We start from the raw sequence: 17,655 nt of genomic DNA on the forward strand, positions 1-17,655 counted from the left end.
CCAACTCAAAAGTTAAGGCAAAATGACCAAAACGCCCTTCCCTCTTAAAACTTGCCCTTAACAAATTCTTAGGGGTAAAATGGTCACTTTCCTCATTTCTCGTCAAAATCGAATTTTTCTAAAGGATTCGGGAAAATCCGAAGCTGTACGTTCCAACCACAACGTCGTCCTAACGTCCCGTTGTGACTTCCTAATTTTCCGATGTCCAATTTGGGCTCAAATAAATAAATGAATTTTATATAACGTAACTCGAGCGATTCTCAGACTAACGGGTGGCTTTCGGGGAAATTCGCCTATTCGACTCGTGACTGATACTAAATCAAGTCACGTGCAAGTCCATTCGGATCGTGACGACCTCGGTGGTCACGCCCCGAACCCTACGGACACGCAACATCCCGCTATGGTCATTATGATGCGACGTCCCAGGACTCGTCGCCGACCCTTCATTTTATCTTTTAATTACGCATGCGGAAACGAACACAACAATCCCCGGACAACAACAAATAGGGATAGTCAGGAAAACAAATCACAACAGCCAAACAACATTATTTTAATTTCCACTTGATTAACCCCTGGGAATATTCTTACAAGCCCATTTCGGGCGTTGCCACAAAAAGCCAGCAAAAAGATATCAGGCTGGGGTCAGTCTACTCCACCAACAGGTCGAACTCCAAAAACCAGCTTTCAAACGACCTGAACCACACTGGGTGCGTCGACATGCTAAGGGCCTGAAAAAGGGGTTAACAACAACAAATGAGACGAAAGTCTCAATAAGTTAACGGCCTAAGCCCCGCTTAGGAGGCCTACTCGCACGGGGGTCCCTAAGCAGGTAACACAGCACCAACAATACATTATTAAACAACCACAGGCATCCTTACCTCGCCTTGGTACACTCGTTGATGAAATGCATATGTCACATACTCGAAGCATTTAAAGAGATTTTCCATGCATTAATGCATCACAGTCGCGCGTGTCTCGATTATAAGGTAAAACCCACTTGGGCACGTCCCATACCATGCCTAGCAGTTTCTACCCCATAATCAAGCACTATGCATCACACGTATTCCAATTATTACGCCCCCTCGGGGCCACCACACATCAAGCGATACGCAGCAAGATGGCGGTCTACCGGTAAAAACCGGGCTCCGTCCCGCCCCGTCGGGCACGGCTACGTCAAACGATCTACAGTAAGACGGCATTCCAATACGGCAACATCAAACGATCTACAGTAAGATGGTATCCCGTAAGGAGCATCGAGTCCGCCTCGGCCGCGACAAGGCATCCGGTATCGGCACTCCGAGATAATCCCAGGCATCCGATAACCGGGCATCGTCAAGCGATACACAGCAAGACGGGTCCAACGTGTGACCACACGAGCACACAAGCATTCCGGCCAATTATTATCTTCTCAATTAGCCATACATACATGAATCGTGCTTCTCCTCGATGTCATACAATAATACCAAATGGCCACACATGCCAACAGTCAATCAATTCTTGCAATCTTCGATTTCAAACACGAATATCAACCACAAAGTATCACTAACATTACTTGGCATAACAGGATAAAATAATTTAATTCCAAAAGTCTCATAAATTTTCCACAGAAACTTTCGATCAAACAATTTTCCATAAAATCAATTTAATACGACAATACGCGGCAAAATCGCCAACATTCAAGCTAGAAATCATAATTTGAAATTATAAATTTTCCGAAATAACGATAAATTAAATTCGGAATTAATTAATTACTAATATCCGAAAATAATTTAATTTTCCAAAATGTCAAAATATTTCCTCGAATCGAAATCATTCAAATCATTTCCTAAATACGCCAACTTATACGGCGAAAACCAACATTGGTATCACAATTTGACGCTAGAAATTTTCCGAAAATAATAACATTTAATTTTCGGAAATTAATTATTTAATAATAAAATAATAATATTTAATTCGGAATTAATTTATTAACTAATAAAATAATATTTAAATTCCGAAAATAATAACATTTCATATAATAATCAATAACAATAAACTAATCAATAACTTATACCCTAAACACAATTAATTAACCACTAACCCACAATTAACACAAACTAAACATAAATTAAACTACCCTAAGTAAGTTTAACGCCCTAAACACGGGATTAGGGGTTAACTTACTCGGCTAACGCCGGCGACGACGCGAGGACGACGGCGGCGGCGAGGGCGGTCCGCAGTGTCCTCGGGTTGCTCCGGCTCGGGCTCGGCGACCGACGGACGGGCGACGAACAAGCGCGGCGAAGGGAGCGGCTGCTGTGGCTGGCTGTCCGGTGCGGCTTGGAGGCTGAGTCAAGCAAAAATGGAGGTTGGCGGTGGTGGTCTCAGCAGCCGGGACAGCGACAGCGAGCGGCGAGGGCGGGCGTGGGCGGACCGGCGAGAGGCGCTTCTCGCACGCGGCTTGGGCGAACCGGCGACGGGAGGTTCCGGGCGGCCAGGGGTGGTGCCGCACGGCCAGGGGGAGAGCTGGGACGGGGGTGGTTCACGGAGGGGAGGAGTGGCGCTCGGTGGTGGCTGGTCCGGCGAGGACAAGCCGGCGGTGAGCAGCAGAAAAGAAGAAGCCAGGCGGAAGAAGAAGACCAGCGAAGGAGAAGAAGAAAAGAAGAAAAGGAAAGAAGAAAAAGAAAAAGAAAAAGAAAAAAGAAGAAAGGGGAAATGATGGGGCTGGTGGGGTAGGTGGTGTCAGGCGCATGCATGAGGGGACCGGCGTGGAAAGAGAGAGAGAGGAAAAGTCAAATCGCAATAATCGCAATCTAACGGTCACGATTCAAATCCAAAAACGATCTAATGGTCCCCGAAAAAACCTAATTAATAATATAGGATTTGGCCAAAGGGTATTAATAAAAACACACCGCAAAAGAGGTCTACCGGTCTAAATCCGCACCCGGTCAAAAACTCACTTTCCACATATCCCGTGCAATATCGAGATGAGCCACAATAATATCGACACCGTCCAACTAAATTCGTCCTGGAACTCTGAGAAATTCGAAACCAAAGTTTGGGCTCTAAATAACGGCTAAATTCGATCGAGTGCGATTCTAGCGAAATCTCAATTTTAAAAATAATAACTGGGAGTGATCAGTTCCCGGGCGAGATTTTACTATAAGCATACTGACGAATTACACGTTTTATAAATCCCAAAAATGGGTCGAAATTCGGAATGTCACATCGGTTGCCAATATAATCGCGAGGATCGATCGCTAGTTCCGATGGGCACGATCGTTCGATATAGGTTCTGGATCGTTCGTCATTTCATTTCGTGGTCCAGCAGAATCACCCGCGATCCACTACTATGACAGTGGCGAACTGACCCCTGGCTATCCTTGGATTGGCCAACAGTGGTTCAAAATATCACCTCGGCGATTTTATGATCAAAAATCAATTCACGATCGAATTTTCTTTAGTCGCGCGAATTTAAATCCCTAATTAGCCTTTCCCTAATGGTTAGTATCCCAGGAATGATTAGTTCCGGGCGAAAACTAACTACGAGTACGTTCATAAAACCAAGCATTTCATAAATCCCAAATGGACAAATTTTAGGATGTCACAAGGTTCATCGAGGTCGAGGTCGAGACACCGATGCCCATGCCCAAGACACCAAACCCGGTAATATCGACGTCAAGCCCGGGTCCTCGACGCCCATGCCTGGGTCCATCGAGGCCAAAAAATTTTTATAAAAATTTCCTTACCAAATAATGAAAAATATTTTCCAATTCATTTTCAAATCTCAGCTAAACACTAGAAAATATTATTATTTTTCTGAAAAATGACTTCTTGAATAACATTTTTCAGAAACGTCACATTTTTCGCGAAATAAATGGAGCCGAAAACCCATTCTAGCAGGACCATCTTACTTCGTTCAACAAATGAAAGCCCCAAACAGCTGCTCTCTCTCTCTCTCTCTCATTCTTTAATTCATGTCTCGCTCGAGTTAAGAGTAGCGGCCTCACGGTAGCAGCGGCAGTGGTGCGACTGCGACTGTGGCAGAGTGGCGGGTAGAGAGAGAGAGAGAGAGAGACATTTTTTACCCGATTTATCTTATGTAAATTGCCACCTGAGAATATTGCCTCATGGTGCATTTTTAAGTGGAGACCTGCCTAAAAGGGCAGAAAATCGTCTACTGCCAATGCTGTTATAATTATGTTTTCTACATTTGCTTAGAGAAGGCAGTAGATGTACCGACATGCTTGTGAAATTTGTGCTTGGGTACTATGGGATTTAGCGCGTTTTATCTACTAAAAAAAGAGTCGCTTCATTTTTTCATAGTTTGTTAAATCTTGTCACAAAAAAATAAAGATAAAATTGAATTTGGCAGGGAAAAATTCTATTGTTCTACATATAAAAATAAGACTTTCTTTTTCCGAGTAGGTAAATTTCAATAAGTATTGTAGGTATAGAAAAAGATGTTGATAAACGACTTTTTTCAGGTAACTTATTGGTAATATTTAAAAAGAATTGGTAAAACCTGGCGAAATAATGTTGGACATGTAGTTTTTGGTTTGCGGGGGTGCTGAAACTTGGATTGGTTCGCACGCTAATTCAACTTTGTAGTGATTGGTGTCCCTTTTACAGCCCTACGAGACGATGGCAACTCCATCATCTCTAAACAAAAAGGAAGGAAAAAGTCCAACAGAGTCTATTCTTTTTCGAGTCTAGGAGAGTTACGGTTGAACGCAAGTGTATCGAGCCATTAAAAAGATGAACGCGTGAACCGTACAAATCGCGTTTCCTTTGGCGCGTCAGCACAGTAGCGTCTTCTTGCTTTACTTTATACAAGTGCAGTATAACACGTGACTGAACAAGACCCTGTTTCTCCGACTACAGCGAAAGAAGAGGCCACCCCATGATGAGCATAATCTGCAACATGTCCTTAGTTATTATACTGATTACTACTATAGCTTTCTCCTGCTACAATCCAATTGTTGCAGCAGCAGCGCCTGCTAGTGAGTCAGAGGCAAGTGTGCTTCTCCACAGCGGGTGGTGGCCTCCCTCCGTCACCGGCGACACTCCCTTACCTCATTGCGCCTGGCCCGGGGTATGGTGCGACTTTTCTGGGAGGGTCAACCAGATTCGCTTGCCAACTGAGTACCAAATAGGAGGTAATTTCAGCAACATGAACTTCTCTCTCCTTCCGAACCTCGCCTTTGTCCAACTCTTTCACACCGGACTAGCCGGCGAAATCCCCCTTCAGATATGTACTCTGTCGAGGCTAACTCACCTTGACTTGTCCTACAATTCTCTCACCGGTGAGTTGCCTCCTTGTGTCCAAAACCTCACCATGCTTCAATTTCTTGATATCAGTAATAATCAAATCAGCGGCGCAGTCCCTCCGACTGTTGGTTGCTTGCACAATTTACGATCCTTCATATTTGGCTCAAACGAATTTGGTGGCTCTATCCCTCTAGAACTTGGAAACCTCACAAAAACAGATTATGTCGATTTAAGTTCCAACAACTTCACTGGTCCCATTCCGTCGTCTATAGGGAATTTGACGAGCTTGACCCATCTCTATTTGCAAAAAAACAAACTCAGTGGATCTATTCCACCGGAAATAGGCAATTTGGAGAGCTTGGTCGTGCTGAATTTACGGGAAAATAGATTTATTGGTGCCATCCCATCGGGAATAGGAGACTTAAGGAATCTCGAATTTCTAGATTTATCATTCAATCATCTCAAGTGCCCCATTCCAGATAATCTCGGGGCTGATTATCCTGATGCCCCTTTCCTTAGTAACGAAGATTGCAACCGGTTTGACGAAACCCAAGCCCACAGAAGAAGGTCTAGCGGAGTTCATTACATGACGATGTTCATTCTGCTAGCTACGATATTCATTTCCTGTATAGTTGTTGGATCTTGCTTCCTATTTCGACGCGCAACAAAGAGCGTGCAATCAGAAACTTCTGAGAAAAATGGAAATTTCTTGTCAATATGGAATTATGATGGGAAGATTGCATATGAAGACATAATTAATGCGACGGAGGACTTCGACATCAAATATTGCGTCGGGATTGGCGGTTATGGCAGCGTCTATAGAGCGCAATTGCCCAATGGGAAAGTTGTGGCATTGAAGAAACTTCACCGTCTTGAAGCGGAGGACCCGTCCTTCGACAAGAGCTTTCGGAATGAAGTGAAACACTTGACAGAAGTAAAGCATAGAAGCATAATCAAGCTCCATGGTTTCTGCTTACACAAGCGATGCATGTTCTCGGTTTACAAATACATGGAAAGGGGAAGTCTATTCTATGCTTTGAGAGATGACGTCGAAGCGGTGGAATTGGATTGGTCCAAAAGAGTCGATCTCATCCGGGATACGGCACACGCTTTGTCTAAATGCACCACAATTGTGCTCAGCCAATTGTTCATCGAGACATATCTAGCAACAACATCTAACTAAACAGCAAAATGCAGGCTTTTGTATTAGATTTTGGCACCGCAAGGCTTCTGGATCCTGATTCCTCGTCTAACTTCACCGCAAATATCGCTGGCACCTATGGTTACATTGCACCGGGTGAGCAATACTTCATGCTTCATAAGTTTTTCTCTTTAATCCTGAAAGTTACTAGTAGAGGAAAAAGTCCGATAAGTAAATATTTGTCGGAATAGTCAAGATTTCTCGATGTTGTATTACATCTATATCGGTATTACTAATTTATTCATTTCTATTCACCGTTTTATTGTGGAAATTAAATTAATTGTTTTTAAAGGAAAATTGGAGGGGTAAATGGAACGGGGTGGGGTGCCGCACATAGTTATGTGGGGTGAGGACGGGGAGGGAAAAGTTGCTCCTCCCCGGCAACAACGGGGAGGGGGTAAAGGTGCAACCATCATGTCTGAAGCCTCAACCGCCAAAATTTTTGATGTCTTTTGTATCTTTTCTTTCCAGAACTCGCGTATACTTTGGTCATTAATGAGAAATGCGACATATATAGCTTTGGAGTGGTAGCAGTGGAAACGATGATGGGCGAGCATCCAAGAGATATTGTATCTACTTTGTGGACATCCTGTGGAGAAGATATCATGCTACATAAAATCTTAGATCCGCGGTTACCTTATCCAAGAGAGAACTCTATTGCTAGAAGTATTGTTATGATAGTTTCTCTTGCGCTCGCTTGCTTGAGTGCTAATCCAAAGTCCCGACCAACTATGAAGCAAGTCTCGGAAGCTTTTCTAGCTCGAGAGTTACCCTTGGCGAGGCCCTTCCATGAGATCTCATTGGCTCAGCTCCGAGATAATAATAGATCATGGATGTAAGGTGAATCAACAGAAGCTTCATCAGGACTAAGCGATGAGCAAGGGGTGATTAAGTGTTTGTCCAAATAAAGAGTTGCTTGATTAAATGATGCTGAAATTTGGTGAAAGTGATTCAGGATATAAAAGTGTATGGCTTCTGCACATAATTAAGTCATGTAAAACTTTTTTCCGTACTATGCTAGAGGAGTGAGAAGCAGTTTATATAGGACATCCGTTCATTTTTCTTCTTTTCAATAAGATTGAAATACATTATTAATAAACAATGCATCAGGAAATAAAGAGACCCGCACCAGTCCCAACATAATACACGAGAACCCATACACAATTTCTACCACGTATTACAATTGAATTCACTGATTTAGCGGTTATCCGTTCATTTTGGTTGGACACAACGTATTACAATTGGCTCAAAGAAATCAAATTAGAGAAGACTCTCAAAAGACACGGGTGAGGTGGAAAACTTGTAAATGGGTTTTGGGCCCGCCAAAATTGAACTTAGGCAAAGTATGTCGGAAGCTGCTTTTGACTTGAGTTATCTTGTTCCGCTGACCATATAATTTCAATAGATAGTCTTTGGTTTGCAGTTCCTAGCAATTTCTTGGCAGTCTTTTGTGACACTAAACGAAATAATTAAAAAGGGTTATGAATGGATCAGTGAATGATTAGAAGGAACAGCAGAAGTTCAATTACTCAACAACAACAACGTCCTCCAAGCAATAGTCCTCCATACTTTTCTAAATGTTATAACTAGATGCACATAGCTAGATCGATCTACTATACCCCCATGCGGTTAACAAACACCATTGATGTTTCATCATGCTGACAAATATGTCCTTTGATAGTACACTAACTAACATTGAAAACATGGTTTCGAGCCTCATCTAATTCATCAACTTTTTGTCCTTTTCTTAGAGTTCGCTTACACTTTGGTCATCAATGAAAATTGTGATGTATAAAACTTTAGAGCGGTAGCAGTGGAAACAATAATGGGCGAGCATCCAGGTGATGTCATTTTGATGTTGTCAACACTCCTCAGATAAGATATTATGCTACATCAAATATTAGACCCACACTTGCCAATCCCAAGAGTGAATTCTATCGCAAGAAATATCGTTCTAGTAGTTTCTGTGGCACTTGCTTGCTTAAGTAGCGATCCAAAGTCACGACCCACAATGAAACAAGTTTCTGAAGCTTTTCTGGCTCCAAAACCAGCGTTGGCCAAGCGCTTCCATTCAATCTCACTTGCGCAGCTCCAACAAATGAATCGAGTGAGTATGGTGGGAATGTGGATCAACGGAAACTTCATCAAGCCTACAAGAAGAGCAAGGACCATGAAGTACTTGTCCCAATAGTAGCAAATAAAATTCCAACCAGTGAAGAGTAGATTGATAAAATGATGCTGCAAATTGGTGATTGGGGTTGAGGTAACAAAGGATACGGCTTGTGCAATTTTAAGTCACGTCAAACTTTTTTTAAACTAGCTAGGCTAAAATCTACCTAAGTAGCAATGTGGAGTGAGAATCAATTATCTGACAGTCATTTATTTTGTCTTTTTTAGTAAGATCGGAATGCATGGTAAGTGATAATGTCTTGTTGTGGCCACGAAAATTAGGCAACATAAGGATATTCACTGCGTATTATTCCGGATAATTCCTGTTTAGTTGAAGACTTGCTAGTCAATTAAAGACGGCAAATTGAGCAACGTTTCCTTTTCGATGGCCAAGGATCCGACATCACGAAAACAACAAAAGACCACGACGATTACTCTAGACGGACCGTGTCTCTTGGCCGGGCAATCAATACATGTCCAAAGACCTTGACTTGTTGACTTTTGAGGAGCGTACTCGACAAAGACCTCGACTTCTGGAATTTGTGCAACTTCCATGTGTAAGCTGCTTCAACTTCTAATTGAATCATCATTAGTTAACCGTGAAGCTTACGATGGAGGGCCTGCCACTTCGCAATCACGATGTTGCGGAGTCAGAGTTAATCCATTATAAAGAAACAATCAACCGTATAAATTAACTTATGTCTTGAAGTTTTTAATAATGAACGCAGCCTTTAAATTTAATCAGAATGGATGAACACATGGACACAAAGACAAGGAAACCCATCGACATAAAACCCAAAAAATAAACAAAAGAGCCTTAAAATCATAAAATCATTCTTTTTTCCGCCTTAAAATCTCGTCTGCCGCATTTTCTGTATATCTCAAGCACACTTCCAATGAAAGAGAGTTCATGATGCCATTCATAAATTATGAATCTCCCCAAATGATCGTTATCGGGTTCAACCCACATGGAACGTGATCCAAAATTCTTCCGAAGATATCTAACATCTTATTCAACAAAGCTCTTATAGGAAGGCTCCATTTGTCTTGTCGAAAATATTTTTCGGGAAAACATTTTTCTTATTTTCTAGCCATTAGATTGCTTGGGAAAATAAGTTAACAAAAAATGTTCTCATTATCAATGGAAAATGTTTTCCTTTCAAAACTTAAATTCAGGAAAATGATTTCCTTTTTAAAAAATCGGAAATCATTTTTCAAAATGTGATTAGGTATCGGTACTTAGACCAGAAACACTACACTTGAGCACGAGAACCCCATTGCTCGTTCTCAGGTCCTTGGCAGTGGGGCCAGGTCTCAACGCTATGGCCCGAGTCCATATAGGTTGTGCTAGGGTTCATCGAGGCCGAGGTCGGGACACCGATGCCCATGCCCAGGACACCAGGCCCGGTAATATCGAGGTCAAGCTCAGGTCCTTGACGCTCGTGCCTGGGTCCATCGAGGCCAAAATTTTTTTATAAAAATTTCCTTACTAAATAATGGAAAAATATTTTCCAATTCATTTTCAGATCTCAACTAAACACTAGAAAATATTATTATTTTTCTGAAAAATGATTTCTTGAATAACATTTTATGGAAATGTTACATTTTTCGCGAAATAAACGGAGCCGAAGTCTTGTTCCAGCAGGACCATCTTACTTCGTTCAACCCAACGAAAGCCCCAAACAGCTGCTCTCTCTCTCTCTCTCTCTCTCTCTCTCTCATTCTTTAATTCATATCTAGGTCGAGTTAAGAGCAGCGGCCTCACGGTAGCAGCGGCAGTGGCGCGACTGCAACGGTGGCAGAGTGGCGGGCAGAGAGAGAGAGAGAGACATCTTTTACCCGATTTATCTTATGTAAATTGCCACCTGAGAATATTGCGTCATGGTGCATTTTTAAGTGGAGACCTGCCTAAAAGGGCAGAAAATCGTCTACTGCCAATGCTGTTATAATTATGTTTTCTACATTTGCTTAGAGAAGGCAGTAGATGTACCGACATGCGTGTGAAATTTGTGCTTGGGTACTATGGGATTTAGCGCGTTTTATCTACTAAAAAAAGAGTCGCCTCATTTTTTCATAGTTCGTTAAATCTTGTCACAAAAAAATAAAGATAAAATTGAATTTGTCAGGGAAAAATTCTATTGTTCTTGTTGCGGAAGCCAGGCGATCGAACAATAAAATTGACACAACAAGAAAATAAATCGGACACCAAATGTACGTGGTTCGATCGTAGTGACCTACGTCCACGGGGAGAGCAGCACAGAATTTTACTATAGATCAAGCGATACAATGGAGATTACAACCACACTCGAGTCACTCAAACCCTCTAAGTATTTCCCAAATCTCAATTATATTCAATATAACTCACGCAGTGTTTAGCCCCACAATTCCTCACGAAATAATCTCTCAATCTCGCGAAAGAATTAGACACAAATCTTACTACAAGATTTAATCGCTACTAACACTTAAATTCTTGGTGTAATTCCATGAACAAAATTACGAATCCAACACCAAGCACCCAGCACCTATGGATGTCCATGGCACTCAGAGAAAACGGTGCTTCGAGTCTGCTCACATCAACAACTGCGGTCGAAGGAGCACACGACAGAAAATTATATATTTGCCCAAGAAACGATCAGTGGCCTAATTCAACATGTAAAAGGAAGTCCATGCAAGATACGGTCAACCATTTTCCAAGATTTGACTTTCCTTTAATTTTCTATTCTCCTCGGCCGACTCCAAAGGATTATTTCTATCCTTGGTTTCAAAACAGAAATTACTTCTTTTCTTTTCTCTTAGCCAAACAACAAATCCACAATTTCCTTTTTAAGTATTCTTTCACCGTCAAAATCCGTCATCACGTTGGACTCCAATTTGTAGAGGGAAATCACGTGATTTGCTTTGCTCGATTCCGGCCGTCCGCAAAATATCCAATTCGGAATATTTAGATTTTCGCTTCGGGCTCAAATTCGAGACATATTTTCAACAGTTCTGCATATAAAAATGAGATTTTCTTTTTCCGAGTAGGTAAATTTCAATAAGTATTGTAGGTATAGAAAAAGATGCTGATAAACGACATTTTTCAGGTAACTTGTTGGTAATATTTAAAAAAGATTGGTAAAACCTGGCGAAATAATGTTGGACGTGTAGTTTTTGGTTTGCGGGGGTGCTGAAACTTGGATTGGTTCGCAGACTAATTCAACTTTGTAGTGATTAGTGTCCCTTTTACAGCCCTACGAGATGACGGCAACTCCATCATCTCTAAACAAAAAGGAAGGAAAAAGTCCAACAGAGTTTATTCTTTTTTGAGTCTAAGAGAGTTACGGTTGAACGTAAGTGTGTCGAGCCATTAAAAAGATGAACGCGTGAACCGTACAGAACGCGTTTCCTTTGACGCATCAGCACAGTAGCGTCTTCTTGTTTTACTTTATATAAGTGCGGTATAACACGTTACTGAACAACACCCTGTTTCTCCGACTACAGCGAAAGAAGAGGCCACCCCATGATGAGCATAATCTGCAACATGTCCTTAGTTATTATACTGATTACTTCTATAGCTTTCTCCTGCTACAATCCAATTGTTGCAGCAGCAGCGCCTGCTAGTGAGTCAGAGGCAAGTGCGCTTCTCCACAGCGGGTGGTGGCCTAGCTCCGTTACCGGCGACACTCCCTTACCTCATTGCGCGTGGCCCGGGGTATCGTGCGATGCCTCTGGGAGCGTCAACGGGATTCGCTTGGCAACTGCGTACCCAATAGGAGGTAATTTCAGCAACATGAACTTCTCTCTCCTTCCGAGCCTCACCTTTCTCCAACTCATTTACAGCGGACTGGCTGGCAAAATCCCCCTTCAAATATGTACTCTGTCAAGACTAACTCACCTTGACTTGTCCCACAATTCTCTCACCGGCGAGTTGCCTCCTTGTGTCCAAAACCTCACCAGGCTTGAAATACTTCATATCGGTCATAATCACATCAGTGGTTCTATCCCTCCCGAGCTGGGAAATCTGGAGAGATTGACCTACTTGGATCTCGGGTTGAATGCGCTCAGCGGTGCAGTCCCTTCGACTATTGGTCTCTTGTATAATTTACGATCTCTCATATTTAGCTCAAACGAATTAGGTGGCTCTATCCCTCTAGAACTTGGGAACCTCACAAAATTGGATGATATTGATTTAAGTGGTAACAGCTTCACTGGTCCCATTCTGTCGTCTATAGGGAATTTGACGAGCTTGACTTATCTCTATTTGCAAGGAAACGAATTCAATGGATCTATACCTCTGGAAATAGGGAATTTGATGAGCTTGACTGATCTCGGTTTGCAAGGAAACGAACTCAGTGGATCTATTCCTCCCGAAATAGGGAATTTGACAAGCTTGACTTATCTCTCTTTGCAAGAAAACAAACTCGGTGGATCTATTCCTCCGGAAATAGGGAATTTGAGAAGCTTGACTTATCTCTATTTACAAGAAAACAAACTCGGTGGTTTAATTCCGTTGGAAATAGGCAATTTAGAGAGCTTGATCGAGCTAAATTTACGGGAAAATATATTTGATGGTGTCATCCCATTGGAAATAGGAGACGTGAGGAATCTCGCATTTCTAGATTTGAGCTTGAACAACTTGGTTGGGAAAATCCCTGTTGAACTTGAGAATTTGAGCAGTTTAAGGGATCTCGATCTGCACAACAATTCTCTTTCTGGCTCAATTCCCACATTTAAAAACAATTACTTGTTACGTCGCCTCGACTTATCATACAATCATCTCAACGGCACAATTCCAGATAATCTCAGGGCTACTTTCCCTGATACCGCTTTTCTTGGTAACGAAGATTTGAACCAGTTTGACGAAACCCAAGCCCACAGAAGAAGGTCTAGCGTAATTCATTACATGACGAGGTTCATTCCACTGGCTGCAATATTCATTTCCTTTATAGTCGTTGGATCTTGCTTCCTATTTCGGCGTGCAACAAAGAGCGTGCAATCAAAGACTATAGAGAAAAATGGAAATTTCTTGTCAATATGGAATTATGACGGGAGGATTGCATATGAAGACATAATTAATGCAACAGAGGACTTCGACATCAAATATTGCATCGGGACTGGCGATTATGGCAGCGTCTATAGAGCACGATTACCCAATGGGAAAGTCGTGGCATTGAAGAAACTTCACCGTCTTGAAGCGGAGGATCCGTCCTTCGACAAGAGCTTTCGGAATGAAGTGAAACACTTGACAGAAGTAAGGCATAGAAGCATCATCAAGCTCCATGGTTTCTGTTTACACAAGCAATGCATGTTCTTGGTTTATGAATACATGGAAAGGGGAAGTCTATTCTGTACTTTGAGAGTTGACGTCGAAGCGGTGGAATTGGATTGGTCCAAAAGAGTCGATCTCGTTCGGGATACGGCACATGCTTTGTCTTACATGCACCACGATTGCACTCAGCCAATTATACATCGAGACATATCTAGCAACAACATCTTACTGAACAGCAAAATGCAGGCTTTTGTATCAGATTTTGGCACCGCAAGGCTTCTAGATACTGATTCCTTGTCTAACTTCACCGCAAATGTCGCTGGCACCTATGGATATATTGCACCGGGTGAGCAATACTTCATGCTTCATAAGTTTTTCTCTTTAATCCTGAAAGTTACTAGTAGAGGCACAAGTCCGATAAGTAAATATTTGTCGGAATAGTCAAGATTTCTCGATGTTATATTACATCAATATCGGTATTACTAAATCATTCATTTCTATTCAACGTTTTATTGTGGAAATTAAATTAATTGTTTTTAAAGAAAAATTGGAGGGGCAAATGGAGCGGGGTGGGGTGCTGTACATAGTTATGTGGGGTGAGGACGGGGAGGGAAAAGTTGCTCCTCCCGGGCAGCGACGGGGCGGTGGTAAAGGTGCAATCATCATGTTTGAAGCCTCAACTACCAAAATTTTTTATGTCTTTTGTATCTTTTTTTTCCAGAACTCGCATATACTTTGATTGTTAATGAGAAATGCGACGTATATAGCTTTGGAGTGATAGCAGTGGAAACGATGATGGGCGAGCATCCAGGAGATATTGTATCTACGTTGTGGACATCCTGTGGAGAAGATATCATGCTACATAAAATCTTAGATCCGCGGTTACCTTATCCAAGAGAGAACTCTATCGCAAGAAGTATTGTTCTGATAGTTTCTCTTGCGCTTGCTTGCTTGAGTGCTAATCCAAAGTCCCGACCAACTATGAAGCAAGTCTCGGAAGCTTTTCTAGCTCGAAAGTTACCGTTGGCGAAGCCCTTCCATGAGATCTCATTGGCTCAGCTCCGAGATAACAACAGATTATGGTTGGAAGGTCGATCAACAGAAGCTTCATCAAGACTAAGCGATGAGCAAGGGTTAGTAAGTGCTTGTCCAGTAAAGAGTTAGATTGATAAAATGATGCTACAATTTGGTGTAAGTGATATAGAACTGTGTGGCTTCTGCACATTATTAAGTCATGTAAAACTTTGGCTCCGTTCGTTTGGCGGAAAATATTCTCCTTTTGGAAAATATTTTCCCGGAAGTCATTTTCCTGGAAAATGTTTTCCCAGAACATAATTTTCCGGTGTTCATCGACCAATATGAAAAAGTTTCGGAAAATATTTTTCACCGGTGACCGGCGGCGGCGGCGGCGGCGGGCGGCCAGCGACCGGTGACCAACGGTGGTGACCGGCGATCAACTTCCTCACCCACGGAAAATATTTTCCCTCCCATGGGCAATTTTGCCTTTAATTTGGGGGAAAATGATTTCCTCTTTGTGAAAAGAGGAAATCATTTTCCTCAAAACAATGAAGGATTTGGGGGTGGAGAAGGAAAATGTTTTCCCACGGAAAACATTTTCCGCCCCCGAACACCGGAAAACGCGGAAAATATTTTCCGGAAAAATATTTTTCCGCAAACAAACACAGCCTACATATAGGAGTGAGAAGCTGTTTATATAGGACATCCATTTTTTTTCTTCTTTTCGGTAAGATTGAAATGCATGATCAATAAACAATGTATCATCATGTAAAATTATTAGAAGGAACAGCAGAAGTTCAATTACTCAACAACAACAGCGTCCTCCAAGCAATAGTCCTCCATACTTTTCTAAATGTTATAACTAGATGTACATAGCTAGATCGATCTACTATACCCCCATGCGGTTAACAAACACCATTGATGTTTCATCATGCTGACAAATGTGTCCTTTGATAGTACACTAACTAACATTGAAAACATGGTTTTGAGCCTCATCTAATTCATCAACTTTTTGTCCTTTTCTTAGAGCTCGCTTACACTTTGGTCATCAATGAAAATTGTGACATATAAAGGTTTAGAGCGGTAGCAATGGAAACGATAATGGGCAAGCATCTAGGTGATGTCATTTTGATGTTGTCAACACTCCTCAAAGAAGATATTATGCTACCTCAAAGGGAAAGTTACCAAAAAAATCCTAAACCTATTGCAATTGTGCCAATTCAGTCCTAAACCTTTTTGCAATTATGTCATTCAGTCCATCTAGTCACTTTTGGCCGACCGGCACTGACGTGGACGCCGGCCGGCTGACGTGGCAATATTTTAATATATATATTTTCGAATTATTTTTTATTTTTTCGTTTCTCTTTTTTTTTTTCTTTTCCTTCTTCCCCCTGGCCGGACCTGCCAAGGGGAGGCTCGCCGGTGAGGGCGAACCTTGCCGTCACTGGGCGAGGCGAGGGTGGAGCTCGCCATGGCTGGGCGAGCTCTGCCCTCGTCGTTGCTGGGCGAGCTCGACCTTGCCCAGATTTGGCGAGGTCGAGCTTCACCATGGCTATGGGCGAGGTCGAGCTCGCCCAGCCATGGCGAGCTCTGCCCTCGCTAGTGCCGGCGAGGGCGAGCCTCCCTAGTGGCCGACAAGAGCTCGCCGGCCCTAACCCCTGGCCGGTTCGGCCATTGGACCGGGCAAAGAAGGAAAGGCCAAAAATAAAACAAAGAAAGGAAAAAAATAAAAAAATTTTGAGCTCCACCCTCGCCAGTCCTGTGAAGGCGAGCCTTGTCGTCGCACAGCCATGGCAAGGCTCAACCTCGCTAGATCTGGGCAAGGTTAAGCTCGCCCATCGGCAGTGAGGGCAGAGCTCGCCATGGCTGGGCGAGCCTCGCCGTCGCACAGCCATGGCGAGGCTCGACCTCGCCAGATCTAGGCGAGGTCGAGCTTACCCAGCGGCGACGAGGGCAGAGCTCGCCCAGCCATGGCGAGCTCCGCCCTCACCGGCCCTCGCCGTCACACAGCCATGGCGAAGCTCGACCTCGCCAGATTTGGGCAAGGTCGAGCTCGCTCAGCCATGGCGAGCTCCGCTGTCGCCAGTCCCCAGATGCCGGCGAGGTCACCTCGCTGGCAAGCCTCCCCTTAGCCGGCCAGGGGGAAGAAGGAAAGAAAAAAAAAAGAAAAAGGAAAAAAATAAATATATATATATATTAAAAATATTGCCGCATCAGCCGGCCGGCATTCACGTCAACGCTGACCGGATGACTAAATTGGCACAATTGCAAAAGATTTAGAACTGAATTGATAAAAAAAAAGATTTATGACTGAATTGGCTCAATTGCAATAGGTTTAGGACTTTTTTGGTAATATTCCCCTGCATCAAATATTAGACCCACGCTTGCCAATCCCAAGAGTGAATTCTATCGCAAGAAATATCTTTCTGGTAGTTTCTCTGGCGCTTGCTTGCTTAAGTAGCGATCCAAAGTCACGACCCACAATGAAACAAGTTTCGGAAGCTTTTCTAGCTCCAAAACCAGCGTTGGCCAAGCCCTTCCATTCAATCTCACTTGCGCAGCTCCAACAAATGAATCGAGCGAGTATGGTGGGAAGGTGGATCAACGGAAACTTCATCAAGCCTACAAGAAGAGCAAGGACCATGAAGTGCTTGTCCCAGTAATAGCAAACAAAATTCCAACCAGTGAAGAGTTGATTGATAGAATGATGCTGCAAATTGGTAATTGTGGTTGAGGATACAAAGGATACGGCTTCTGCAATTTCAAGTCA

General features: G+C 42.8%; 1 protein-coding gene and 1 pseudogene across 1 annotated transcript; both read left to right on the top strand.

Annotated features, from left to right (window-relative positions):
• Window positions 1-4,857: 4,857 nt before the first annotated feature.
• Window positions 4,858-7,526, top strand: LOC130138753 (MDIS1-interacting receptor like kinase 2-like; annotated as a pseudogene).
• A 5,897-nt stretch (window positions 7,527-13,423) lies between these two features.
• LOC115669403 (MDIS1-interacting receptor like kinase 2-like) lies at window positions 13,424-15,062 on the top strand. The gene is made up of 2 exons (XM_056313764.1): window positions 13,424-14,214; window positions 14,590-15,062. The coding sequence occupies exons 1-2, from the start codon at window positions 13,503-13,505 to the stop codon at window positions 15,030-15,032; spliced, it is 1,155 nt and encodes a 384-aa protein (XP_056169739.1). The 5' UTR covers window positions 13,424-13,502; the 3' UTR covers window positions 15,033-15,062.
• Window positions 15,063-17,655: the final 2,593 nt, after the last annotated feature.

Source organism: Syzygium oleosum, unplaced genomic scaffold (assembly GCF_021117445.2).
Source record: "Syzygium oleosum isolate NSW1041296 unplaced genomic scaffold, Sole_v2.1 Sole_v2.08, whole genome shotgun sequence".
NCBI lineage: Eukaryota > Viridiplantae > Streptophyta > Magnoliopsida > Myrtales > Myrtaceae > Syzygium > Syzygium oleosum.